The sequence below is a fragment of the Oryctolagus cuniculus genome, chromosome 5 (genome assembly GCF_051225735.1).
Source record: "Oryctolagus cuniculus isolate XC-2025 breed Fujian yellow rabbit chromosome 5, ASM5122573v1, whole genome shotgun sequence".
In the NCBI taxonomy this organism is placed as follows: domain Eukaryota; kingdom Metazoa; phylum Chordata; class Mammalia; order Lagomorpha; family Leporidae; genus Oryctolagus; species Oryctolagus cuniculus.
This window is the reverse complement of record NC_142871.1, coordinates 89,924,576-89,950,067: the sequence shown is the minus strand read 5'-3', so window position 1 is coordinate 89,950,067 and position 25,492 is coordinate 89,924,576. Positions and strand designations below refer to the sequence as shown.

Sequence of the window (25,492 nt, the reverse complement as noted above, 5' to 3'; positions counted from 1 at the left end):
AATGCTATTCTTGAATTTATACAAATTAACTTCCCAATTTGACATTCACAGGACATTGACTAGGAAGCTCATATGTGTAACCCACCCTAAAAAGTGGCATGGTTTATAAAAAGAGCGGGAAACCTGGGCCTCCTACTTTCAATCTAGTAGGGGAAACAAGCATTGCATACAGATTACCTTAAAACAGAGTGGAAAGAGGTGAGATTTGTAAGAAGGCAGCAAGAATTGTGAGCAGTCTAAGAGTAATTATTTCTGCACGTAGTTATGTCATGTGATATTACCTAAGCCTTGCCCAACGTCTGTGCCCCGAAGACTTCTTTACATGTAGTCTTAGGAGCCTACTAAGCTAAAGTTTACTAACAAGAAAATTTGGACTTAGAAGAGACAGAGAGATCTAGAGTAGGCCTTTACCTAAATAACAATAACAGTGAACTCCAACAAGCTATCAAGGAGCAAAGCAGAAATCTTTCTTTTTCTTTCCTTTTTTTTTTTAAAGATTTATTTTAGGGGCCGGCACCATGGCTCACTAAGTTAATCCTCCGTCTGCGGCACTGGCATCCCGGCTGCTCCTCTTTCAGTCCAGCTCTCTGCTGTGGCCTAGGATAGCAATGGAGGATGGCCCAAGTCCTTGGGCCCCTGCACCCACATGGGAGACCAGGAGGAAGCACCTGTCTCCTGGCTTCGGATCGGCATAGCTCCGGCCATTGCGGCCATTTGGAGAGTGAACCAGGCTGGCGCCGAGGCTCTCTAGGCTAATCCTCAGCCTGTGGCACTGGCACCCGGATTCTAGTCCCGGTTGGGGCACCACATTCTGTCCCGGTTGCTCCTCTTCCAGTCCAGCTCTCTGCTGTGGCCCGGGAAGGCAGTGGAGGATGGCCCAAATGCTTGGGCTCTGCACCCGCATGGGAGACCAGGAGGAAGCACCTGGCTCCTGGCTTCAGATCGGTGCAGTGCACCGGCCGTGGCGGCCATCTGGGGGTGAACCAACGGAAAGAAGACCTTTCTCTCTGTCTCTCTCTCACTGTCTAACTCTGCCTGTCAAAAAAAAAAAAAAAAAAAAAAAAAGAGAGAGAGAGTGAACCAATGGAAGGAGGACCTTTCTCTCTCTCTCTCTCTCTCTCTCTCTCTCTCACTGTCTGTAAACTCTACCTGTAAAATAAATCAATAAAAAAGATTTGTTTTATTTAGTTGAAAGATAGAGTTGCACAGAGAGGTAGAGACAGAGAGAGGTCTTCCATCCCATGGTTTACTCCCCAGATGGCCACAACAGCCGGAGCTGAGCTGACCTGAAGCCAGGAGCCAGGAGCCTCCTCTGGGTCTCCCACGTGGGTGCAGGGACCCAAGGACTTGGGCCAACTTCCACTGCTTTTCCAGGCCAGAGAAGAGAGCTGGATCAGAAGTGGAACAGCTGGGACTAGAATTGGCACCCATATAGGATGCTGGCACTTCAGGCCAGGGCTTTAACCCACTGCACCACAGCGCCAGTCCCAGAAATCTTTCTTAATGTCTTGTGGTTTATAAGCCATAAATTCTTTTTTAAAGATTTATTTATTTGTTTTATTTTATTTTTTTAAATTTAATTGAAGGTAAAATAAATTTTATGTATGTCATACATACAGATTTAGGAACATAGTGTTACTTCCCACCCTACCCTCTCTCCTGCCCGTGCTCCCACCCCTCCTCCTTCTTCCTCTCTTACTCCTTCTCTTAATTTTTTTTTTTTTTGACAGGCTGAGTGGACAGTGAGAGAGAGAGACAGAGAGAAAGGTCTTCCTTTGCCATTGGTTCACCCTCCAATGGCCGGCGCGGCCGGCGCTCTGTGGCCGGTGCACTGCGCTGATCTGATGGCAGGAGCCAGGTGCTTCTCCTGGTCTCCCATGGGGTGCAGGGCCCAAGTACTTGGGCCATCCTCCACTGCACTCCCTGGCCACAGCAGAGAGCTGGCCTGGAAGAAGGGCAACTGGGACAGAATCCGGCGCCCCGACTGCGACTAAACCTGGTGTGCCGGCACCGCAAGGCGGAGGATTAGCTTAGTGAGCCACGGCGCCGGCCTCCTTCTCTTAATTTTTACAGTGTCCTACTTTCAGTTTACTTCATACTCATAAAATTAACCCTTCACTAAGTAAAGGGTTCAACAAATAGTAAGAAAGAAAGGTTGTTCCTCAACAGTAGAGACAGGGCTGTAAACAATCATTGAATCTCAAATGTCAGTTTCACTCCTATACATTACACTTTTGATACTCTATTTGTTACCACAGATCAGGGAAAACATATGGTATTTGTCTTTTTGGGACTGACTTATTTCACTAAGTATAATGATTTCTGGTTGCATCCATTTAATTACAAAAGACAAAATTTCATTCTTTTTTACTGCTGAGTAGTATTCCACACTACATATATTTATATATTTGAAAGGTAGATTTACAGAAAGAGTGAAAGAAACAGAGATGGGGGGCAGAGGAGAGATTATCTATCCACTGGTCCATTCCCCAAATGGCCACAACAATCAGGGCTGGGCTAGGCTGAAACTAGGGGCCAGAAACTTCTTCTGGGCCTCCCAATGGGTACAGGGGCCTAAGCACTTGGACCATCCTCTGTTGCCTTCCCAGGCCCATTAACAGGGAGCTGGATCAGAAGCAGGGCATCTGGGGCATGCATGGTCATCTATATGGGAAGTTGGCATTGAAGGTGACAGCTCAGCCTGCTATGCCATAGCACTGGCCCCAAGTCATAAACTTAATAACATAACATAACATAAATATGAAATTAAACACTAGAAACAAAAATTCTGAAGTGTTTGTATTGGCAGTATTTTACAGTTTTCTTGAGCATAGACATATTTTCTCAACAAAGCTTTTATCATAAAATGAATGCTGAATGTGGTACCTTTTGTTTCTAAATCAAATATCAATTGATAATGAAATTACACATGGCATGATTTACAACAGAAATTATAAGAAAAAATCAAGTTCAGCAAAGATATCAAGAATTCTGAATAATGCTTCATGTTCATATAACTGTACTTTTCACATTATATACAAACTGTAATCGAATAAGGATATTTGTTTCTTTCTGTCCAAAGAAAAAAAAGCCCCCCAAAATGTCATAGTGAATTGCTTGTGATAAAACCTATTTGTCATATTGACTTGCCACGTCATATATTTAGAACATATGTTCGACAACTCTTGATGAACACTTTGCAGTCACAACCTTCAATTTTGCATTGACATATTTTTCTTTGTGTGAGCATTGATAAGCTTTATTTTAATTTCAGAACTTCTAACAGCAAACTGTTGGACTAAGATCCACTGCTTGATGCAGTATCTCAGCCTGGAGTCCACATTATGTAAAGTGTATTAAGATTTTCCCCCTTTACAGAATTTACTGTAACGTTTAAAGCTTCTTACATTCCTTCTACAATAACCCCACAAGAAGGCTTTGAGTATCCAACTCAGGCAACGAGGTGTGTTAAGGTGATCCCTGCCACAGATGTTTCCCAGCATCCCCTGACTGTAACCTAGTGACATGTAAACACATCAGAGAAATCCCTACCTGGCTGGCTGTCCTTGAGTGCCCAACTGTGATTACCAATAAAGGAACCAGACGGGTATTCCCTGTCTCTTTGCTTCTCATCTGCTTGGTGAAATCTGCTCCCTTTGTGCTCCTTCCAACGTGAACAGTGTGCGGTGATCCTGGCTCTCTGGGACCCATGAGCATAATAACCTTGAATTTTCCAGAGCCTCTCCTGTTTCTTCTCAGGGCCACCACCTCAAAAAAGAATATAAAAGAGTGATTCTTTTATTTTCTTTAGGAAAGAGTAAGATGTAGATGCATTTCTTTTAAAATGCTATGTTATGATACAATTTTTAATGTATTCTGAAAAATTCAAAAATTGTTCAAAATTCTATTTGTTAGGAAGGCATCGAATTCATTGTTTAGGCATTTTAAATTGCACTGATTAAAGGTGATTGATACTTTGTAATTAGTTTGTGATCCATCAGTCCATGCATCTGCGGAGTCCTTCATTGGTGCTTTCCTTGGCACTGAGGATAGAGAGGAGAAAGGATCTCAGTCTGATACAGGAGTCAGCCACGTAAACAAAGAACTGTCACACTTGAGATAAATTCCATCATAGAAGTGCATACTTCATAACTTGCATGGGTAGGACAGAGATCGGAGCAGTGAACTTTCTGAGATCGTAAGTTTTTAAAAGAAGAAAGTGTCGTTAAGTATTACTGTTATAGAATGAATCTGAGTTTACCTAACAAGCAAGGGAAGCTCTCTGAAAAAGTGTTGAGTGTATAGAAAATGGAAAGGAAAACCGATACGTTTAGGAAGACATGAACTCTCTGGTGTTGCAGAAGCAGGAGATACAGGAGTAATTTCAGGCAAGTGGTGTGTGGGGCTGGGAATGCTACCCTGAGAAGTCTGCATCTTATTCTGGAGGTGACAAAGTGCCATTCAGGCTATGAGGTGAGAGTGAACTGCTCAGAATTCCGTTTGCAGAAAGATCCCTTCAGTCAGAGTGCAGATGAATTAGGAAAAGGAGAGACTGGAAGGACTAGGTTGGGCATATATTCCCATTACTCCCTGGATGGAATGTCTTCCGCCCTCCCGTATCAGCCCATATTCATTAATATTCTTTAACTTGTGAACTTTGTCTACAAGTTTCATAAAGCAATCCCTAGACTCTGATTTATGTTCACTCTTATACAATGTTAGCTCTTAAAACTCACTTGTTCAACTTTTTTTTTTTACTCCCTCTTCTTTGTCATTTCATCCTTTTAGCAATTTTGTTTCCATTTAAAATGAGCAAGTCAATGTTTTTCTTTAGTACCTTCAGGGCTATTCCATCATCTCCATTATCAACCTTAAAGCATTTTCAGCAAATCAAAAAGAAACCTGTACCCACTAGCAGACATTCCCCGTTTCCCACGCAACCAGTTCCAGCCTTAGGTGACTACTAATCTCTCTGTCTATAAATTTTTGCCTACTCTCGACAACTCGTTTTTGTAGAAACCTATGATATGTGGCTTTTACAGATTGGTTTCTTTCATACAATGTAATGTCTTCAAGATTCATTCATGTTATACAGCATGTACTGGTTCTTCCTTCCTTCTTATTGGCAAATAATGCATACCATTGTATAAACATATCACAGTTGTTTATTTGTTCATTATTAGATGGACATTTTGCTAATTGGAGTAGTGATGCAATAAACATCCATTTCCAAGCTTTGTGTGGACATAGGTTTTCATTTCTCTTACATGTATACCTGGGAATGCCATGGGTTGGTCATATGTTAACTTTTTGTTTAACATTTCAGAAGTTGCAAAACCTGTGACCTAAAAAGCTGCACCACTCAACATTTCCACCAACGATGTATATGAATTCCAATTTCTTCACATTCTTGCCAATACTTGCTATTACCTTTGATTATAGCATCCTAGTTTAGGTGAAGTGTTATCTCTTTGTGGTTTGATTACATTTTCCTTATAGCTTATGAGCATGGATTCATGTCCTTATTGACTATTTGTATATCATCTTTTCAGAAATGACTATTTAGATCCTTTGACCAATTGAAAAAATTGGATAATTTGCCTTTCCATTATTTATTTATTTATTAAAAGGTTTTATTTATTTGAAAGGCAGAGTGGAAGGGAGGTGTCTTTGATCTGCTAGTTCACTCTCCAAATGAGCACAAAGGCTGGACCTAGTCTAGGTGGAAGCCAGGAGACAGGAACTGCATCTGGGTCTCCCACATGAATGGCAGAGGCCGGCCCTAGGCCATCTTCTGGAGCTCTCCCAGGCACATTAGCAGGGAGCTGGATCAGAAACAAGCAGCCAGGCTCCATGGCGGTATCGCAGGTAGTAGCTTAAACTGCTGTGCCACTATGCTGGCCTGTGTCTTTTCATTATGTATTTGTAAGGGTTCCTGATAAGTTCTAGGTAAAAATATCTTCCCAGATACATAATTTGTAAACATTTTCTGCAATCTTGTGTACCTTCTTTTTCATTCTTGTCAGTATCCTTTGAAACATGAAAATGTTTCGTTTTGATAAAATGCAACTAACAGTTTTTTTTGTTATTGCTTTGTTTTTTGATGTCATATATAAAAAGGTTTTTCCTAATCCAAAGTTGCAGAAATTTACCCCTGTGTATTTTCCCAAGCATTTCCTAGTTTTAGCTTTCACATTTAAATCTCCATTTTGAATTTTTTTGTGTGTGTGTGCATAAGAAGGAATCCAACTTGTGCTTTGGTTGGCTTGTAGAAATTTAGTTGTCTCAGCACAACTTGTTGAAAAGATCATTCTTTCACCATTGAATGGTCTTAATACCTTCATCAAAACCCAGCAGAGCATAAAAGTTAGGGTTTGTATATAGCCGTTCCAGTTTATTCCACTGGTTTATGAGAAACAACAACCCACAGCTAACACCGCATTTCATGCTGAAAGACTGAATGGCTTCCCTGTACAGTCAAGAACCAGACAAGTTTGTCTGCTGCCACTACTTTATTTCAGCGTTGTACTGGAGCTTCTACCCAGGGTAATTAGTTAATAAAATGAGACTTTCAAATTAGGATTCAGATTCAATTGTATCCTATGCCAGTATCATTTTTTTTTTTTTTTTTGATTACGGCACCTATGTAGTGAGTTTTGAAATTGGGAGGTGTTTGAGTCCAACTTTGTTTTTCTTTCTCAAGACCACTTTGACTTTTTCTGGATATCTCACATTCCCATAGAAATTTTATGGTCAGCTTATTGATTTCTATAAAAATCTCAACTTAAAATGTATTTTATCAAATGCTTTCTCGGCATCTATTGAGAGAATCATATGGTTTTTCTTCTGCAGTCTGTTAATGTGGTGTATCACATTGATTGTCTTGCGCACATTAAACCATCCCTGCATACCAGGGATAAATCCCACTTGGTCTGGGTGGATGATCTTTCTGATGTGTTGTTGCATTCTATTGGCGAGAATTTTATTGAGGATTTTTGCATCTATGTTCATCAGGGATATTGGTCTGTAATTCTCTTTCAGTGCTGCATCTTTTCCCGGCTTAGGAATTAAGGTGATGCTGGCTTCATAGAAAGAATTTGGGAGGATTCCCTCTTCTTCAATTGTTCTGAATAGTTTGAGAAGAATTGGAGTTAGTTCTTCTTTAAATGTCTGGTAGAATTCAGCAGTGAATCCATCTGGTCCTGGGCTTTTCTTTGTTGGGAGGGCCTTTATTACTGTTTCAATTTCTGTCTCAGTTATGGGTCTGTTTAGGTTTTCGATGTCTTCCTGGTTCAATTTAGGTAGGTTGCATGTGTCCAGGAATCTATCCATTTCTGATAGGTTTCCCTGTTTGGTGGCATACAGGTCCTTGTAGTAATTTCTGATGATTCTTTTTATTTCTGTGGTGTCTGTTGTTACATTTCCTTTTTCATCTCTGATTTTATTGATTTGGGTCTTTTCTCTTCTTTTTTTAGTTAGTTGGGCCAATGGGGTGTCAATTTTGTTTATTTTTTCAAAAAACCAGCTCCTCGTTTGGCTGATTTTTTGTAATGTTTTTCTTGATTCAATCCTGTTGATTTCTTCTCTGATTTTAATTATTTCTCTTCTCCTACTAGATTTGGGTCTGGTTTGCTGTAGGTTTTCTAGATCCTTGAGGTAAATAGAAAGCTCATCTATTTGGTGCCTTTCCAATTTCTTGATGTAGGCACCTATTGATATAAACTTTCCTCTTAACACTGCTTTTGCTGTGTCCCATAAGTTTTGGTATGTTGTGCTGTTATCCTCATTTACTTCCAGAAAGTTTTTGATTTCTCTTTTGATTTCTTCTATGACCCATTGTTCATTCAGGAGCATGTTGTTCAATCTCCATGTGTTTGCGTATGCTCTAGGGATTCCTGAGTTGTTCATTTCCAACTTCATTCCTTTATGGTCTGAGAAGCTGCATGGTATGATTCTAATTCTTTTGAATTTGCTGAGACTTGCTTTATGGCCTAGTATGTGGTCAATCCTAGAGAAGGTTCCATGTACTGCTGAGAAGAATGTATAATCTTTAGCTGTAGGATTGAAAGTTCTGTATATATCTGTTAGATCCATTTGGGCTATAGTGTCGTTTAATTCTACTGTATCCTTGTTGATCTTCTGTCCTATTGATCTGTCTATTTCTGAGAGTGGAGTATTGAAGTCCCCCAGTACTATTGTATTGGGGTCTAAGTCTCCCTTTAAGTCCGTTAACAAATCTTTTAGATAAACCGGTGCCCTGTAGTTAGGTGCATATACATTGATAATTGTTATATCTTCCTGTTGAATTGATCCCTTAATCATTATGTAGTGTCCCTCTTTGTCTCTCTTAATGGTTTTTGTGGTAAAGTTTATGGTGTCTGATATTAAGATGGCTACGCCTGCTCTTTTTTCATTTCTGTTGGCATGGTATATCTTTTTCCAGCCTTTCACTTTCAGTCTGTATGGATCTTTGTTGGAAAGATGTGTTTCTTGTAAGCAGCAAATAGATGGGTTTTGTTTTTTAACCCAATCAGCCAAACGGTGTCTTTTAACTGGACAGTTCAGGCCATTCACGTTCAATGTGACTAATGATAAGTGGTAACTTTGCCCTGCCATTTGCCAAAGATAAGTTCTAATATATGCTTTGAATTCCCTGTGATCTTTTGCTGTGAGCTTTCCTTCCTTGGTTTCCTTCCTTTACCTTCTTTCATATTGATGACCGTGTTTCTTTGTTTCTGTGTGTAACACATCTTTAAGCATCTTTTGCAGGGCTGGACGAGTGGCAACAAATTCTTTCAATTTCTGTTTGTTATGAAAAGTCTTTATTTCACCTTCATTCACAAATGAGAGCTTTGCAGGATATAATATTCTGGGCTGGCAGTTGTTCTCTCTTAGCACCTGGGCTATATCTCGCCATTCCCTCCTAGCTTGTAGAGTTTCTGATGAGAAGTCAGCTGTGAGTCTGATTGGAGATCCTCTGAGAGTAATCTGACGTTTCTCTCTTGCACATTTTAGGATCTTTTCTTTATGTTTCACTGTGGAGAGTTTAATTACAATGTGCCGTGGTGAGGGTCTCTTTTGGTCGTGTTTATTAGGGGTTCTGTGAGCTTCCTGTACTAGGATTTCTCTGTCCTTCTCCAAACCTGGGAAATTTTCTGCTAATATCTCACTAAAAAGGCCTTCTAATCCTTTCTCCCTCTCCATGCCTTCAGGAACTCCTAGAACCCGAATGTTGGGTTTTTTAATAGTATCCTGAAGATTCCCGACAATATGTTTTAGATTCCTAATTTCCTCTTCTTTTCTTTGGTCTGACTGTATCCTTTCCTGTTCTCTGTCTTCTAAGTCCGATATTCTCTCTTCCGCTTCTCCCATTCTGTTTGTAAGGCTCTCTATTGTGTTTTTCATTTGATCTATTGAATTCTTCACTTCAGTCACTATCCCAGTTTCCTGTTGTACTAGTTGTTTCGTTTCATTTTGATTCCTCCTTAATATTTCATTTTCACGAGAGAGATTTTCTATCTTGTCCATTAAGGATTTCTGTAGTTCAAGAATTTGTTTTTGAGAACTTCTTAATGTTCTTATCAATTTTTTGAGATCTGCTTCTTGCATTTCTTCTATGTCATCATCCTCATAATCTTGAATTGGGGTGTCTTTTTCATTTGAGGGCTTCATGGTGACTTCCTTGTTTTTATTACCTTGGTTTTTGCGTTTGTTATTTGTCATATTGGAGATATTTGGTTTCTTCACTGTGGTGCTTTTTCTTGTTATATTGCGACTCTAGATTAAGTGGACTATCTGTTTTTGATGGAGCCTTAGGGCTTGAGATGGGTGTGGCCTGAGAGCTCTGTTTGGTGTGCCTAAGGTGACACTCCCAGGTTAGGCGTGGTAAACCTCTCTCTCTCTCTCTCTCTCTCTCTCTCTCTCTTTTTTTTTTTTGATTCAACAGGGAAGTTATTCTGCACAGCTGAACAAAGTTGGAGGTAGTTAGCAGGCGAATGATATACCCACAGGAGCCAGAGATCAGAAGCTCTTTCCCAAGGACCACACAGGGAATCTGTTCGGCCCTTAGAGTGGGCTCAAATTCTCCTTCAGTCTCCCACTGGGTTGCCAAAGTTACGGAATTGTAGCGTCTCTGGAGAGTGCTCACGTGAATTCCGTGAGTTCTCTCCCCCACCGTCTCTTTTTTCACAGTCTCAGTTCAGTAGCACCATAAATTTACTAAGTCCTAATCTCCTGTTAATTCGCCCCACCCAGAGTCAGGTTTTTCTGCTAGGCTCAGGGCCGGTGCAGACCTGAGGTCGCTCTGCTTATGACGTATGTCCAAGATGGCGCCTGCTCTTTGTCTTGCTCGCCCTTGAGAGGTGAGCGGAGAGAGAGAAACCCGTGTCCATACCAGTCACCTTTTTTTTTTCCCCCTCTCTCTCTTCCAGTTAGCTTGGTGAAGTCCCCCCCGCCCCGGGGGTCATTCCCTCTAGTCTCCTCTCTCCGCTTGCCTGCCGGTGTCTCGGGTTATTGAGGTTCGGCTCACCTCGCGTTCCAGCGCTGGTGTGTTGAGTCTGCCGCTGATGTCCCGAACTGTGGGCTCCCACGCTCTCCACGCAGGTCTGCTCCCCTTCCAGCGCCGATGTGTGGACTCGGAGCCCTGGACTTCCCAAGTCTCCCCGCTGTTGCACTCCCCTTCGAGCACTTGCGGGCAGACCCTGCAGCTTGCGCAGCTCAGTCCCGCTGCTCGGCTTCCGCGGCTCAGTCCCGCGGCTCGGTCCTGCGGTTCGGCTTTCGCGCGCGGTGGGCGACCTTGTTCTCCCAGTAGGTCCTCCGATTCACGCCCACTGGATCCAGAAGAGTTTTGTCTGCAATATTTTCCTGGTTCTTTTTTCTGAGGCTACCGTAACTCCCCTTTTATTAAACTAAATTTTCCCGGACTATCGGTGCGCGCCCTCACTATTCCGCCATCTTGGCTCCCTGATCGGTGACAACTGACTGAACACCAAAAAGGAAACTTGTTGAAGTGAAAGGGACACTATGGGAAACGGTGACTTGATCAGCATAGCCCTGACTGTTAATGAACAACTTAATACATTATCCCTCTTAGTAGTTTTTTTGTCTGTTCTACTTAATATGACTGATTTAATTCTGTAATTAATACACAGTTATTCTTAAGTGTTGAAATTTAACTGAAATGTGATCCCTGTTAAACATAAGAGTAGGAATAAGAGAGGGAAGAGATATATAATTTGGGACATGCTCAAGCTGACTTGCCCCAAATGGTAGAGTTAGAAACATACCAGGGGACTCCAATTTAATCCCATCAAGGTGGCATGTACCAATGCCATCTCACTAGTCCAAGTGATCAATTTCAGTTCGCAATTGATCATAATGAAAGGACTAAGAGTCAAAGGGAGCACATAAGCAAGTCTAGTACCTGCTAACACTAACCGATAGAATAAATAAAGGGGAGAGTGATCCAACATGGGAAGTGAGATACTCAGCAGACTCATAGAATGGCAGATGCCCTAAATAGCACTCTGGCCTCAGAATCAGCCCTAAAGGCATTCAGATCTGGCTGAAAAGCCCATGAGAGTATTTCAGGCATGGAAAGCCAAGACACTCTGGCAAAAGATCTCTGTGAGTGAGATCTCAGTGAAAAGAACAGGTCTTCAAAGAAGGAGGTACCTTTCTCTGAAGGGAGGAGAGAACCTCCACTTTGACTATGACCTTGTCTAAACAAGATAAGAGTCGGAGAACTCAAGGGGCTTCCATAGCCTTGGAAACTCATGACTGGAGCATAGGGAGATTACTGATGCCATAGACAGGAGTGTCAATTGGTAAAGTCAACAACAGGAGTCACTGTGCACTTACTCCTCATGTAGGATCTCTGTCATTAATGTGCTGTGCATTGAGATTTAATGCTATAACGAGTACTCAAATAATATATTTCACTTTGTGTTTCTATGGGGGTGCAAACTGTTGAAATCTTTACTTAATGCATACTAAACTGATCCTCTGTAAAAAAAAAAAAAAAAAAAAAAAGAAAAGAATAGAAACTATCAACTCCCAACTTGACTCTCACTAGGATTAAACATGACAATAGGTCTGATCTGATTTCATCATCATTAAAAAAAATCATCTATTATTTTTCACTTTATGTTTCTGTGTGGGAGCAAACTGTTGAAATCCTTACTTAATGTATACTAAGCTGATCTTCTGTATATTAAGATAATCGAAAATGAATCTTGATGTGAATGGAAGGGGAGAGGGAGTGAGAAAGGGGAGGGTTGTGGGTGGGAGGGACGGTATGGGGGGGAAGCCATAGTAATCCATTATTCGTACTTTGGAAACGTATATTCATTAAATAAAAGTTAAAAAAAAAAAATGTAATAGGGGGGCCGGCGCCACGGCTCACTAGGCTAATCCTCCGCCTAGCGGCGCCGGCGCGCCGGATTCTGTCCCGGTTGCCCCTCTTCCAGGCCAGCTCTCTGCTGTGGCCAGGGAGTGCAGTGGAGGATGGCCCAGGTGCTTGGGCCCTGCACCCCATGGGAGACCAGGAAAAGCACCTGGCTCCTGGCTCCTGCCATCAGATCAGCGTGGTGCGCCGGCCGAAGTGCGCCAGCCGCGGCGGCCATTGGAGGGTGAACCAACGGCAAAAGGAAGACCTTTCTCTCTGTCTCTCTCTCTCTCACTGTCCACTCTGCCTGTCAAAAAAAAAAAAAAAAAAGTAATAGGGGTGTGTTGAGTCTGTAGATTAATTTGTGAGATATTTCCATCTTAATATAAATCCATAATATAAATCTTAATATAAATCTTCAAATCCATGAGCAAGATGCCTATTCATTTATGTGGGGCTTCATTATGCTTTTTTTTTCCCAGAAATATCTTGTAGTTTCCAAAAAAGTGTAATTCTTACACTTTTGTTAGTTATTTCTTTTTTTTTCATTTTGATGGTATCTTATGTTGAATTTTCACAAACTATACTTTTCAGATAGTTTATTACTAGTACATGGAGATAAATTTGATTTTTGTATCATTAGTGAACTCTTATCTCACTAATAGGTTTTAGATAGATTTTAAAATATTTTCTACATAAGAGAAGATCATGTCATCACAGAATAAAGTTAGTTTTGTTTCTCCCTTCTCAATCTGAATGCTTTTTATTTTCTTGCCTGGTTGCCTTGGTTAGAACCATTAGTACAATGCTGGGTAAAGGTAGTGAGAGCAAACATCCCTGTCCTGTTTCAGACAATACTGGGAAGCTTTTCATTCTTTCAGCATGAAAGGCGGTAATAACTGTGAAGAGTTCTGCTGCTGTTTGTTTCATTTTACTTTATTTTGTTTCTGATGCCCTTCATCAGATTGAGGAATTTCCCTTCTATTCCTAAAAAACATAGTGTGTGTGTGTGCGTGTGTGTGTTTAATCATGACAGCTATTGAATTTTGATAAATGCTTTTTCTGCATCAATTGATATGGTCATGGGTTTTTTAAAAACTCTTTTACTGGTGATATGGTGTATCACATTAATTGATTTTCAGATTTTATACCATCGTGCATTCCTGGATAGAAATATCATTTGGTCATAGTCCATAGTCCTTTTTATATATTACTGGATTTCATTTACTAGTTTTTTAAAAAGAATTTTTATATCTATATTCATAAGAGGTAACGATCTAAGATTTCTTGTGATGTCTTTGTCAGGTTTTGGTGTCACAGAAATATTGGCATCATTAAATGAAGATGGAAAATGTTCCTTTCTGTTTGAATTTTACTTCTATAAACTCAATAGAAATACTGAGATATAGAAACATCTCTCCTCTATAGCTTTATTTCCTTTCCCCCTTTTAGTGCTGTTATTGCCATACAAACTCATAATATATTTATATAAGCATACATGCATACATTTTCATGACTATTATAAATTTTGTGTCTATTAAAGTCTGAGAAAAGAAAGAACAGTTATGTTTATAGTGTTTGTTATATTAACTTCATTACTTAACATTTTTGTTCTCTACATATGTTCCATGACTTTAAGTTACCATCTAATGTCCTTTCCTTAGTTAAATACAACTTTTCTCCCACCTTTCTTCTTTATATTGCCATTGGCAAATATACAACAGTTCTACATGTTCTGGGTCAACAGCACAATAATATATGTATTATTTTCTACAATTGCATTTATTTTTTATTTTATTTATTTGAGAAGCAGAGCTACGGGGATTGGTAGGGGGGGAGAGAGAATTTTCTGTCCGCTGATTCAAAAATGGCCACAATGGCCAAGGCTGAGTCAGGCTGAAATCAGGAGTCTGGAACTCCATCTAGGTCTCCTATATGGGTGGCAGGGGCCCAAGCATGTGAGCAGCTTCTGCTACTTCCCCAGGTGCATTAGCAGGGACCTGGATCAAAAGTAGACTGGCCAGGACTCAAACCTGTGCCCATATGGGTTGCCAGTGCTGCGTGCGGCCATTTAACAAGCTGTGCCACAATGCTGGCTCCTATACAATTGCATTAAAACATCACCTAAGAGATTGAAATAAGAAGTAACATGCTTTTATAATTAAAACTAGTTATAATTTTAAATCTAATTATAATTGTAATTAACAATTAAATTCAGGCAGGGATAGTTTTTGAGACTAGTCAAAACAGATTTGTTCTGACCTCAAAAAGGCTCTTCTAGCCTAGTTTTTCAGTAATTAAAAAAAACTTATTTATTTAAGAAGCAGAGTTACAGACACACACACACACACACACACACAGAGAGAGAGAGAGAGAGAGAGAGAGGTCTTCCATTCACTAGTTCACTCCCCAAACTCTGCAACAGCTGGAGCTGGGCCAATCTGAAGCCAGGAGCCAGGAGCTTCTTCCAGGTCTCCCAGGTAGGTGCAGGGGCCCAAGCACTTGGGCCATCTTCTGATGTTTTCCCAGACCAAAGCTGAGAGCTGGATCAGAAGTGAAGCAGCCAGGAATCTAACCTTGGGTCCAAATGGGATGCTAGCACCACAGGTGGAGGCTTAATCTACTATGCCACAATGCTGGCCCCATCTTTCCAGCAATTCTCTGGTAAACTGGCTGGCCTATGACTCAGCCTGTTGTATTTAAATTAAGAATAAATATTGCTTTTGAAAGTACCCTTAGGCTTGAACATTGCCACACTCTTTGTCAAATAAAGTCAGTTTCGTTGGAGAACATCAAAACTCCCCTTTCTTATGGGTTGCCTCTCCCACAGGAAAAAATATTTGAGCCTGTATTCCAGACACTGCAGAGAGCAAGGTACATAGTCTCTGACATTTTCAGCGTGCCTCCTCGGGTACAGAACTTATGCACTACGTGTTAGAATGCAGACAGTTCAGACCCATATTCTGGGCTTGCTATGCTTGGGACAGAGCTTCAGTACAGATGGAAGATAGGTGGAGGAATTTAGCCTCTCCAGCTTGGAGTTCAGGGAGGTGAGAAATGTTGGCAGCCTGCACCTTCTGATGAGACCTGGGAACACTTGATTGGGAGCTAAGGAGGGAGGAAGTAGCATCCTTTTGGCCTTACCCACTGGATGCAGCTATTACCATCTAGCTGAGTTTGGCCTTGGGGGAGAGCAACTACTGGTTCAATTCTGCAGACTTTTCTATAGTATTTTAATAGACTTTCTTGAATAAATGCCCCTTTATTTGCTATTTGCCCTTAGTACAATTTTCTGAGATTTTAAAATGATAGGTTTACATAGTTTTTTGCCAGCCCTGCTTGCTTTGCTGGGGAGAGGTTTCACAGAGCTTTTAAACATTGTTTGTTTGTTTTTTTAAACTTTTATTTAATAAATATAAATTTCCAAAGTACAACTTTTGGATTATAGTGGCTTTTCCCCCCATAACTTCCCTCCCACCAGCACTCCCACTCTATCTCCCATCCCATTCTTCATCGAGACTCATTTTCAATTATCTTTATATACAGAAGATCAATTTAGTATATACTAAGTAAAGATTTCAACAGTTTGCACCCACACAGATACACAAAGTATAAAGTATTATTTGAGTACTAGTTTTACTGTTAATTCGTATAGCACAACACATTAAGGACAGAGAACCTACATGGGGAGTAAGTGCACAGTGACTCCTATTGTTGATTTAACAATTGACACTCTTATTTATGACGTCAGTAATCACCCAAGGCTCTTGTCATGAGCTGCCAAGGCTATGGAAGCCTCTTGAGTTCACAAACTCCGACCTTATTTAGACAAAGCCATAGTCAAAATGGAAGTTCTCTCCTCCCTTCAGAGAAAGGTACCTCCTTCTTTGATGGCCAGTTCTATCCGCTGGGATCTCACTCACAGAGATCTTCCATTTAAGTCATTTTTCTTGCCATAGTGTCTTGGCTTTCCACGCCTGAGAAACTCTCAAGTGCTTTTTAGCCAGATCCAAATGCCTTAAGGGCTGATTCCGAGGCCAGAGTGCTGTTTAGGGCATCTGCCATTCTATGAGTCTGCTTTAAACATCGTTTTTATGTCTAGGCAGAGACACAAATTGGGTCTTCCCTAGATGGAGATAAATTTGTCCCTTGGTAGGAGAAGCCCAGTTTGGGAATGGTAGTTGTGGAAATCTCTTTTTTGAGACATGGGTGTTAATTAATGATCTTTAATCCTCATTTACAGATGAGATGAGAATATAAAAAGTTACATAAATAGCAATTAAAAAATTGGAATGAAGTCAAGTGAGTCTACCTTCAAAGGCCCAAATCATATTCTAATACCAATCCAATGAGCAATTTCTTCCTACACTGGAATGGGAGTATTCCAACTGGAGTATTGTAGGGGAGGAAAAATGATTCAGGAGGAAAGAATAAATAATAATTCATCGGAATTGGTTTAAATTTCTCAGAAGCTACCTTGTAACTGATGGACTGTCTTCCTCAGAATCTAACAACAATACTGTTATCCGGAGCATCTGACCAAACCTATTTATGCCAACTACATCACAGACTTTTAATGTCTGTTTATTCTTGACAATCGCATCACTCCACTTACAAATTATTCACAAATCAATCTGTAAAGCTGGCATGCTTATGATGTAATGAAGTGACTCTTGACAACCCCAAACTTTACTTCTCTTTTCCCACAAGTCTTAATTGGCAAAGCATTTTTAACAAGTGCCTTTTAAGTATTTGTTTAGATAGTTTGGATTTTTCTTCTATCATCTATAAATACTATGAATAATGTTGACACTTTCCTAGATTGAATATTTGAATTTCTGGAAAATAATATTATTTGTCCATGAGATAATTTCCCTTTTATATACTATTGATTTTTTTCTTACTAGTATCTTATTTTTCTTACTAGCATTTTTGTATCTAAATTTATAAGCATTTTAGCCACAATTTTTTTGTTTTGTACTAATATCAAATATTGTTTTTAAAGAGTTGTACACAGGAGGCCGATGCTGTGGCATCGTGGGTAAAGCTGCTGCCTGCAGTGCTTGCATTCCATATGGGCTCCAGTTCAAGTCCCCGCTGCTCCACTTCTGATCCAGCTCTTTGCTATGGCCTGGGAAAGCAGTAGAAGATAGCCCAAGTCCTTGGACCCCTGTACCCACGTGGGAGACCTAAAAGAAGCTCCTGGCTCCAGCTCAGTGTAGCTCTGGCCATTACAGCCATTTGGGGAGTGAAACAGTGGATGGAAGACCTCTCTCTCTCTCTGTCTCTGTCTCTCTCTTTCTCTGCCTCTCCTTCTCTCTGTATAATTCTGACTTTCAAATGAATAAATAATCTTTAAAAAAAAAAGAGTTGTACACAGGACTCAGAACACAGCAGTAGAGCCATGTGGTACAGATTCACGAAACAATATTTGGAGGGAAATTAATAAAAAAAACAAACAAACAAGATGTAGAATGCCTACAATCTCATTTCTTACTGTCCCACAGTTAGGCCAAGAGGCATGTTCCATGGTCATTATTGCTATGAAGAGTGGTCTTGTCCATTACGGTGAACATATTTATAGTGACAGGAGAGGCTGCTTTGTATATGAAAACTTCCAGATCTGAAAAGAGGCCTAGTTAAAAAGACGGGGGCGGGACTGGGGCCGGCGCTGTGGTGTAGCGGGAAAAGCCGCTGCCTGCAGTGCCTGTATTTTCATATGGGCCGGTTCAAGTCCTGGCTGCTCCACTTCCGATCCAGCTCTCTGCTATGGCCTGGGAAAGCAGTAAAAAATGGCCCAAGTCCTTAGACCCCTGCACCCACATGGGAGACCTGAAAGAAGCTCCTGGCTGCTGGCTTTGGATAAGCTCAGCACTGGCTATTGCAGCCATTTGGGAAGTGAACCAGTGGATGGAAGATTTCTCCCTGTCTCTGCCTCTGCTTCTCTGTAAATCTGCCTTTCAAATAAGTAAATAAATCTCAAAAAAATAAAAAGAAAGAAAGAAAGATGAGGTTGTGATCTTCATAGTTTACAGGTTCTTATTGGCCTGTACTCCTCAGCTTCCTGTGACCTACTAAACCATCTCTTTGTTAAGCCATCAAACAGGAAACGAACCCCCAAGGCCATCCAAATTTGCCTCTTCTCACAGGGTTTCCTTTTCTCATATAGTCTTTTTCAATGATATAATCTCTATTTAGTACTACAGAAATTATCACTCTGCTCCTTAAGTTTGGAATTAAATTAAAATCAATAGAATTTTAAGAGCTTACTGTCATTTGCAGAGAATTTATTTTCTCCCTGTTCATTTCTTTTTTCTGATTTTCTCTATTTTTTCCTAGTTCTTTATCAAAGTTTGAGTGTTAATATTTAAATAATTTATTTTCATTTTTTATAATAAAAAAATTAAGTGTCTTTTCCTAGTAAAAACAATGGCTATCATTTTAAGTTTCTCATAATAAATCAGGTGCTCCTCAAAACAGATCTATAAGATATATACTATTATTCTCTCCACTTTTTGCAAGGGTGCAGAACAGTTAAAAAGAATCTGTCTAAGTTTCAATCAAACTATTCTAGCTCAAGAATTTGCTACTAAACACTTTGTGATATGGCTCTTACTATGCCCCACAATTCTTCGTTTTAATTTTTTTTTAATATTTATTTATTTATTTGAAAGGCAGAGTGGTGGGAGTGGGGGAGAGATGGCTACAGAGAAATAGTGAGAAAATTTATCCACTGGTTCACTCCCCAAATGGCTGCAACGGCCCGGCTAGGCAATGCCAAAGCCAGGAAGCTAGAACTCCATCTGGGTCTCCCACATGGGTGGTAGGGGCTCAAGTACTAGGACCATCTTCCACTGCTCTCCCAGGTGCATTATCAAGGAGTTGGATCAGAGGTGGAGCAGCTGGGGAACTGGATTCACACCGTGATATGGAATTCCGTGTGGCAGAAATGGCTTAATCTATTGCACCACAATATTATCCAATTCCTATCAATCGTTTTTAAAAGATTTATTTATTTATTTATTTATTTGAGAGGCAGAATTGTAGTCAGAGAGAGAGAGAGAGAGAGAATGAGAGAGAGGTCTTCCATTGGCCAGTCCACTCCCCAAACGGCTGCAACGGCAGGAGCCAATCTGAAGCCAGGAGCCAGGAGCTTTCCTGGGGTCTCCTCGTGCGTGCAGGGACCCAAACACTTGGGACCAGCCTCTACTGCCTTTCCAGGCCATTAGCAGAGAGCCAGATCAGAAGAGCAGGAGCTAGTACACGAATCAGCAGCCATATGGGATGCTAGCCCGGCAGGAAGAGGCTTAGCCTACTACGCCACAGTGCCAACCCCTCTCATAAATCTTGAAAGATATTTCTCACGACTTATAACTAGTCTACAATTTTAAAAATGTCCAGTTTATTACTGAATTTATTTTCTAACTTCTAAATTGCAATCTTTTACTGTGAATTCAATTTTATTGCATTGTGATAAGAAAATGTAGTCCATTTCATTTCAGCTTTCTGAAATTAAAGTTCAATACTGTCCAATAGAGACTTATATATTAAATGTATTCAATAAGAACTATAAAATGAAGACATATGGGATAATGGAATTATAATATTAAGTACATTATGGCTCTTCATTAACTTATTCCGTATAACTTCCATATAATGGAATTATAATATGAAGTACATTATGGTTCTTCATTAACTTATTGACTTTTTAATCTGTATAATGCGTCAGTGAGGCATCTATTTTTTTTTTTTTTTTGGACAGGCAGAGTGAACAGTGAGAGAGAGAGACAGAGAGAAAGGTCTTTCTTTGCCGTTGGTTCGCCCTCCAATGGCTGCTGCGGCCGGCACGCTGCAGCCGGCGCACTGCGCTGATCCGAAGGCAGGAGCCAGGTGCTTCTCCTGGTCTCCCATGGGGTGTACCTCCACTGCACTCATGGGCCACAGCAGAGAGCTGGCCTGGAAGAGGGGCAACCGGGACAGAATCCGGCGCCCCAACCGGCACTAGAACCCGGTGTGCTGGTGCCGCAAGGCAGAGGATTAGCCTAGTGAGCCCCGGCGCCGGCAATGAGGCATCTAAAAGTCTCATACTACAAGTGTTTATTGTTCAATTTCTCTTTATAATTCTTGCAGTCTTAATGGACATATTTTCATGTTATTCATTGAATAAATTTTATTGATATTGTCTTTATTATAGAATGCACCTTCATTTTCTTAACACAACTATTCTCTTTGTCCTGTTTTATTTCCTTTCAGTTGGACTTGTTCCCTACGTTTTGTTGTTGTTTGCATTAGATGATGTATCTTTACAAAGCCTTTGGTTTTCAATTTGTCAAATGCTTTTGTAAACAGTATATAGTTTTGTTGTAAGACTCATTATTATTAACTGGGGATATTAAACTCTTTCATTCAGTGCCATAACAACTAGTATTGTTCTATTTCTGATTTTTTTCTAACACTATTGGTTTGGATCCTTCCTTGATATTTCTTTTTAATTAATTAACTTATTTTGTCCTTTGTTATAATTTTATCTAGTATTTTGGGCTACATGCATCCTATGCTCTCTATTAAATTTCATAATTTTTTTAAATAGTATTTTTCTTTCTTGTGCTGTAAGTTTACCTTCAGACAACTTCAGAAAAATTACTATTTGAAGAAAATGACGTTGTCATCTTTTCCCTCTTTTCTTCCTGAAAATCATCCAAAGGACAAGGGAAACAAGAAATAGAATGTGCAAACATTTCCTGTGGGACAATGGGAGAATTAAATCCCAAATTAGGTTCTAGGTGAGAAGGCTCCTAAGGCACCAGCACTCAGCAAGAAGGAAGCCAAAAGGACTTTTTTTAAGTCATAAAGAACATTTCTGAAAGATGAAATACACAGAGGTGCAAAACACCAATCGTGTAGTCAGCTGCTTGAGGCAATGGCTATTGGCAGAGTTTCCTTAGGACTGGGTTGGTTCCATAAAGCAAAGGAGTCGAGGCTAGATCAGAAATTGCACAGGTCACCGTATTTGCCAGGATCAGTTGGTCTCTGGCAGAAGACAGGGAAAGACTTTTGCACTGTGAAAACTTCCACACTGCAGTACTTTCTTTGGCCGGGAAAGCATGAAGGTTAATGTAACACACAAAATCCCAGTCCCTCATGGAAATTCTGGCTACTTGGAATACAGCCTCATTCGTCTACTCGTCATGAGCCTTTGGCAAACAGTAGACAAGGAAAAACTGACCTCTTTCAAAGAAGAATAATCACAAAGGACAGGGCACAAGAACAAGAAAAACAAATGCTGGACAAAAGCACACAAAGATATTGTGTGAAAGCAGATGACAAAAGTAATCATGTATTTTAACCTGAAGTTTTTTAAGTGACAAAGCTTGAAGTAGAAAGCTCTATAAAACAAGAACAAAAAGAAGTGATACTAGAGTCCAACAAATGCTAAAAAAATATAGTAGGCGATAAAGATATAAATGTAAAAGTGAAATATTTTAATGTTAAAATGAAGGCATTCCTGAATTTGACAAAACTCAGAAGTTATAACAGTGATAAACTAGACTATCCCACAATTTTTAAAAACTACATGAAAAACTCCCAAAAGCAAGTGTATGGATATATGTTAACTAATAAATAAAGTTCTATTTTCCTTAATCAATCAACTGGGAAGAGGAAAAACAGTCACAAGCAAAAAAATGCTCAAACACCTCCACAACTCTACTGAAAAAAAAAAATGGGTAAAAGATGAGAACAGATGAATTCAAAAAAGAAAATATAGGTTTTTAAAACATAAACACAGATTGTCAGTCTTACAACAAGAAAAATACAAATAGAGTAATCAAAGATTATGCTTTTACATGTCAGAACAGAAAAGATGTTTTTTATAAAATGATAACATAGTCCCAAGATTGCTGGTAGGAATATACATTGCTTCAATCAATCATATCTGAACAGTGCTTTAGCAAAACCTATTAAAATTACAAAAGCCCCTTTTAACCAAGAATTTCATTTCTAAAGGATTTATTCTATAGATGTACTGCATAAGTGGAAGATGACATTTGTACATTTTGTCACTATTGCATTGCTTATAATGACAAGAGGCTGAAAACATCCTAATAGGTTAATTATTTAAATAAATTGTAGAATGTCAGCTTGTGGTCAATTTCATCACTAGCCCCATTTTTTTAAAAAAAATATTTTATTTCATTTATTTGAAAAACAAAGTGACAGGGAGAGAAAAAGATCTTCATCTGCTGGTTCACTTCTCAAATGGCTGCAACAGCCAGGGTTGGGCCAGACTGAAGCCACGTGGAAGCCAGGAGCCTGAAACTCTTGGGCCATTTTCCACTGCTTTCCCAGGCACATCAGCAGGGAGCTAGAATTGGAAGTGGGAGCATCTGGGACCCAGACCAGAGCTCCAATATGGGATGCTGGCATTGCAGGCAGTGGCTTAACCTGCTGTGGCCCTTGGCTCTAACAGACCCATTGCCTTAGACCTTCCTTTAAACAAGCCTTGTGCCAGGGTACTCTACAGCACTCATCCATTTCGGATGGAGTGTAGTTCCCTGCTTCTGGGCTTTGGCATGTGATTTGCTATGGTTTTTTAGTACATTGACAGATGTGATACAAGCAGTGTTTTAGCAAGGACATATATTTGGCTTTCTTTTTCTTGTTGCCATGAAAACAAAATGCTTAGGCTATTCCAATTATTTGAGGAGGAGCATAGGAGCCATTTGGAGTGGAAGTATCTTCAAATAAGGTGCTCCAGTCAAGCCCAACTTAGAGTGGAGCCCACCAGTCAATTTTCAGGACCATGAGCAAGCCCCAAGCTAAGCCTATCAAACTCAGATCATCTAGTCCTTAGTCAATCTACTGATGCAAAACACAAACAGTATGTGTGTGTGCAGCAATGGATAGTTAATGCATTACCAGTGAATACCATCTACACATAAAAGTCATTATACTAATAATCTCTGAGTTATTAACAAATGAGTTACAACTATTCCTGAAAATGAATTTTCATACATGTACATAATATATAACTGGAGAAAGAATACACACAAAAAATTGATAAAAGTTGATTGGCTATGGAAAGGTTTATTGGAAGACTGAGGGACATAATTGGAGGGAAACTTTCCTTTATACCTTCTGTCACTTTAAATATTTCAACTGTTTAAATGCAGTAAATAATGTTTTTAAAAATTAAATTATGTTTTAATACTAAAACTATGGCTAGTGCTCCATAATTTTCTGGCATATATAGAACAAAAAAATAAAAAAAAGAATATGAACCAGTTAGATTTCTCCTCCTTTAAAGTAGCAAGATTTTTGCTTGAGCGATTAAAATAAAATTATTTTACTTTTCCCAGAAATTGGTAGTTTTAACCATATTTGCTGAGGTATAGAACTCTAGGACTATTTCTTAGATATTAATGTTTCTTGGAAATTAATGTTAATATCCTAGACAGTAGATTTTTAAAAACTCTTAAAATTCTATCACAAGAAACAACAAGCCCAATTTAAAGACAGGCAGATGAGTCAATCAGACATTTTATGAAAGAGAATACACAGGTATAAATTAAGCATGTTAGAAAGTGCTCAACATCACTGAGCAGTGAAAAGTAAAATGAGATATCCTTATATACCTTTTAGAATATCTACCTGCTGTGTCACAATACAGGCCCCCATAGACCCATTTCTTTAGACCTCCTTTTATACAAGCCTTGTCCCAGGTTACTCTCCGTTTTTGGATGGAGTGTGATTTAAAAATCTAGCCATATTAAGTGTCAGAATGCTGTGGAACAACTATAATCTTATTCACTGTTGATGGTCATCTAAAGAGGCACTACTTTGGAAAGCAGTTTGACAATTTCTGAAAAAAAATAAACATAAATTTATCATATGACTCAAGCATTCTATCCTTTGGTGTTTATTTATTATCTTGGCTATGAAAGCATACGCCCATACAAAGACTTGAATATGGACATATATCACAGACTTACACATGATACCATCAGAATGAACAATCCAAATCAATGTTCACCAACAGGGAAGGGTAAAGAAAGTGTCCTTTGTCCATTCTATGGAATACTACTCAGAAAAGAAAAAAAAATAAATTATTGATAATCATAACAATATGGCTAAATCTCAGATAAATTATTCTGAGTGAAACAGGCAGATGTAAAAGAGAAGATACTGTATGATTCCACTGATATGAAATTCTAGAAAATTCAAACTACCCAGAGTAGCAAAAATCACATTAATGTTTACCTAAGAATGGGCTGGGGTGGCTAACAGGATTGCAAAAGGGCATGCCTTTTGAGTCTTGATGGCTAAAATGGGTCTAAGAGTGGATAAATGAATAAAAATTTACCAAGTTACATACTTACATGCAAGAGAAAATTGAAAAAGAAATCTAATATTGGAATTTGTAGGGCTGAATAATAGGTGCACAGATTTTTATGCTATTCTCCACTATTGAGCATGTGTTTGCTATCTTGAATGACAAAGTATTTTAATTGAATTTTTAAAAACAAAAACTAGATTTCCACATTTGGGGTAACTGATTTAATAAATTAATACTAACAATAACTTTCCTGAAAATACATCCCTTATCTGTTTCATTCACCATTGTGTCCTCAGTTCTCAGAACAGTTATTATAGGGACTCAGCACATACTCCAAAAATCTTAACTCAATAAACAATCAACAAGTTCTGTCTATAGCTCTTGGTTGTGCGCTTTTAAAGAAGTTATCAATTCCTTGCCATGGAGCTTAGGAGCTACGGAGCAATTTTAGAATGACTGCACATATTATGACAATGGCTGAGGCAAAACATCCGCAAAGTGTCTTGAGTCCTCTAGAAGCCATACAGGGCTTGTGTTCAGGCAGCCTGGCCCTGTGATGCTCTGGCAGCTGTTGACAGCTGGTGCCCTGCCTGATTATTAAACACTTCAGTGTCTGTGCCATACTTGTTTTAAATTATTTTGAATGCTACTGTGGGGAGCAACTCGGACTAGACTAAGTTACTGGAATTAAGACTTATTCTATGCATCTGCTCTCCCACAATATGGCGCTGGGAGAGGAGTAAACAGCTTCTACACAGCTGCCTCTCACCAAC

At 39.6% G+C, this 25,492-nt stretch overlaps 1 protein-coding gene across 2 annotated transcripts in view; it reads right to left on the bottom strand.

Annotated features, from left to right (window-relative positions):
- Positions 1–25,492, bottom strand: part of LOC149126578 (uncharacterized) — a 62,740-nt gene that overhangs the window by 28,233 nt on the left and 9,015 nt on the right. For both annotated transcript variants that reach the window (XM_089332979.1, XM_089332978.1), the window contains one exon: positions 3,553–3,768. In XM_089332979.1, the coding sequence (XP_089189105.1) occupies positions 3,553–3,768 (216 nt within the window). The remainder of the gene's footprint in view (positions 1–3,552; positions 3,769–25,492) is intronic.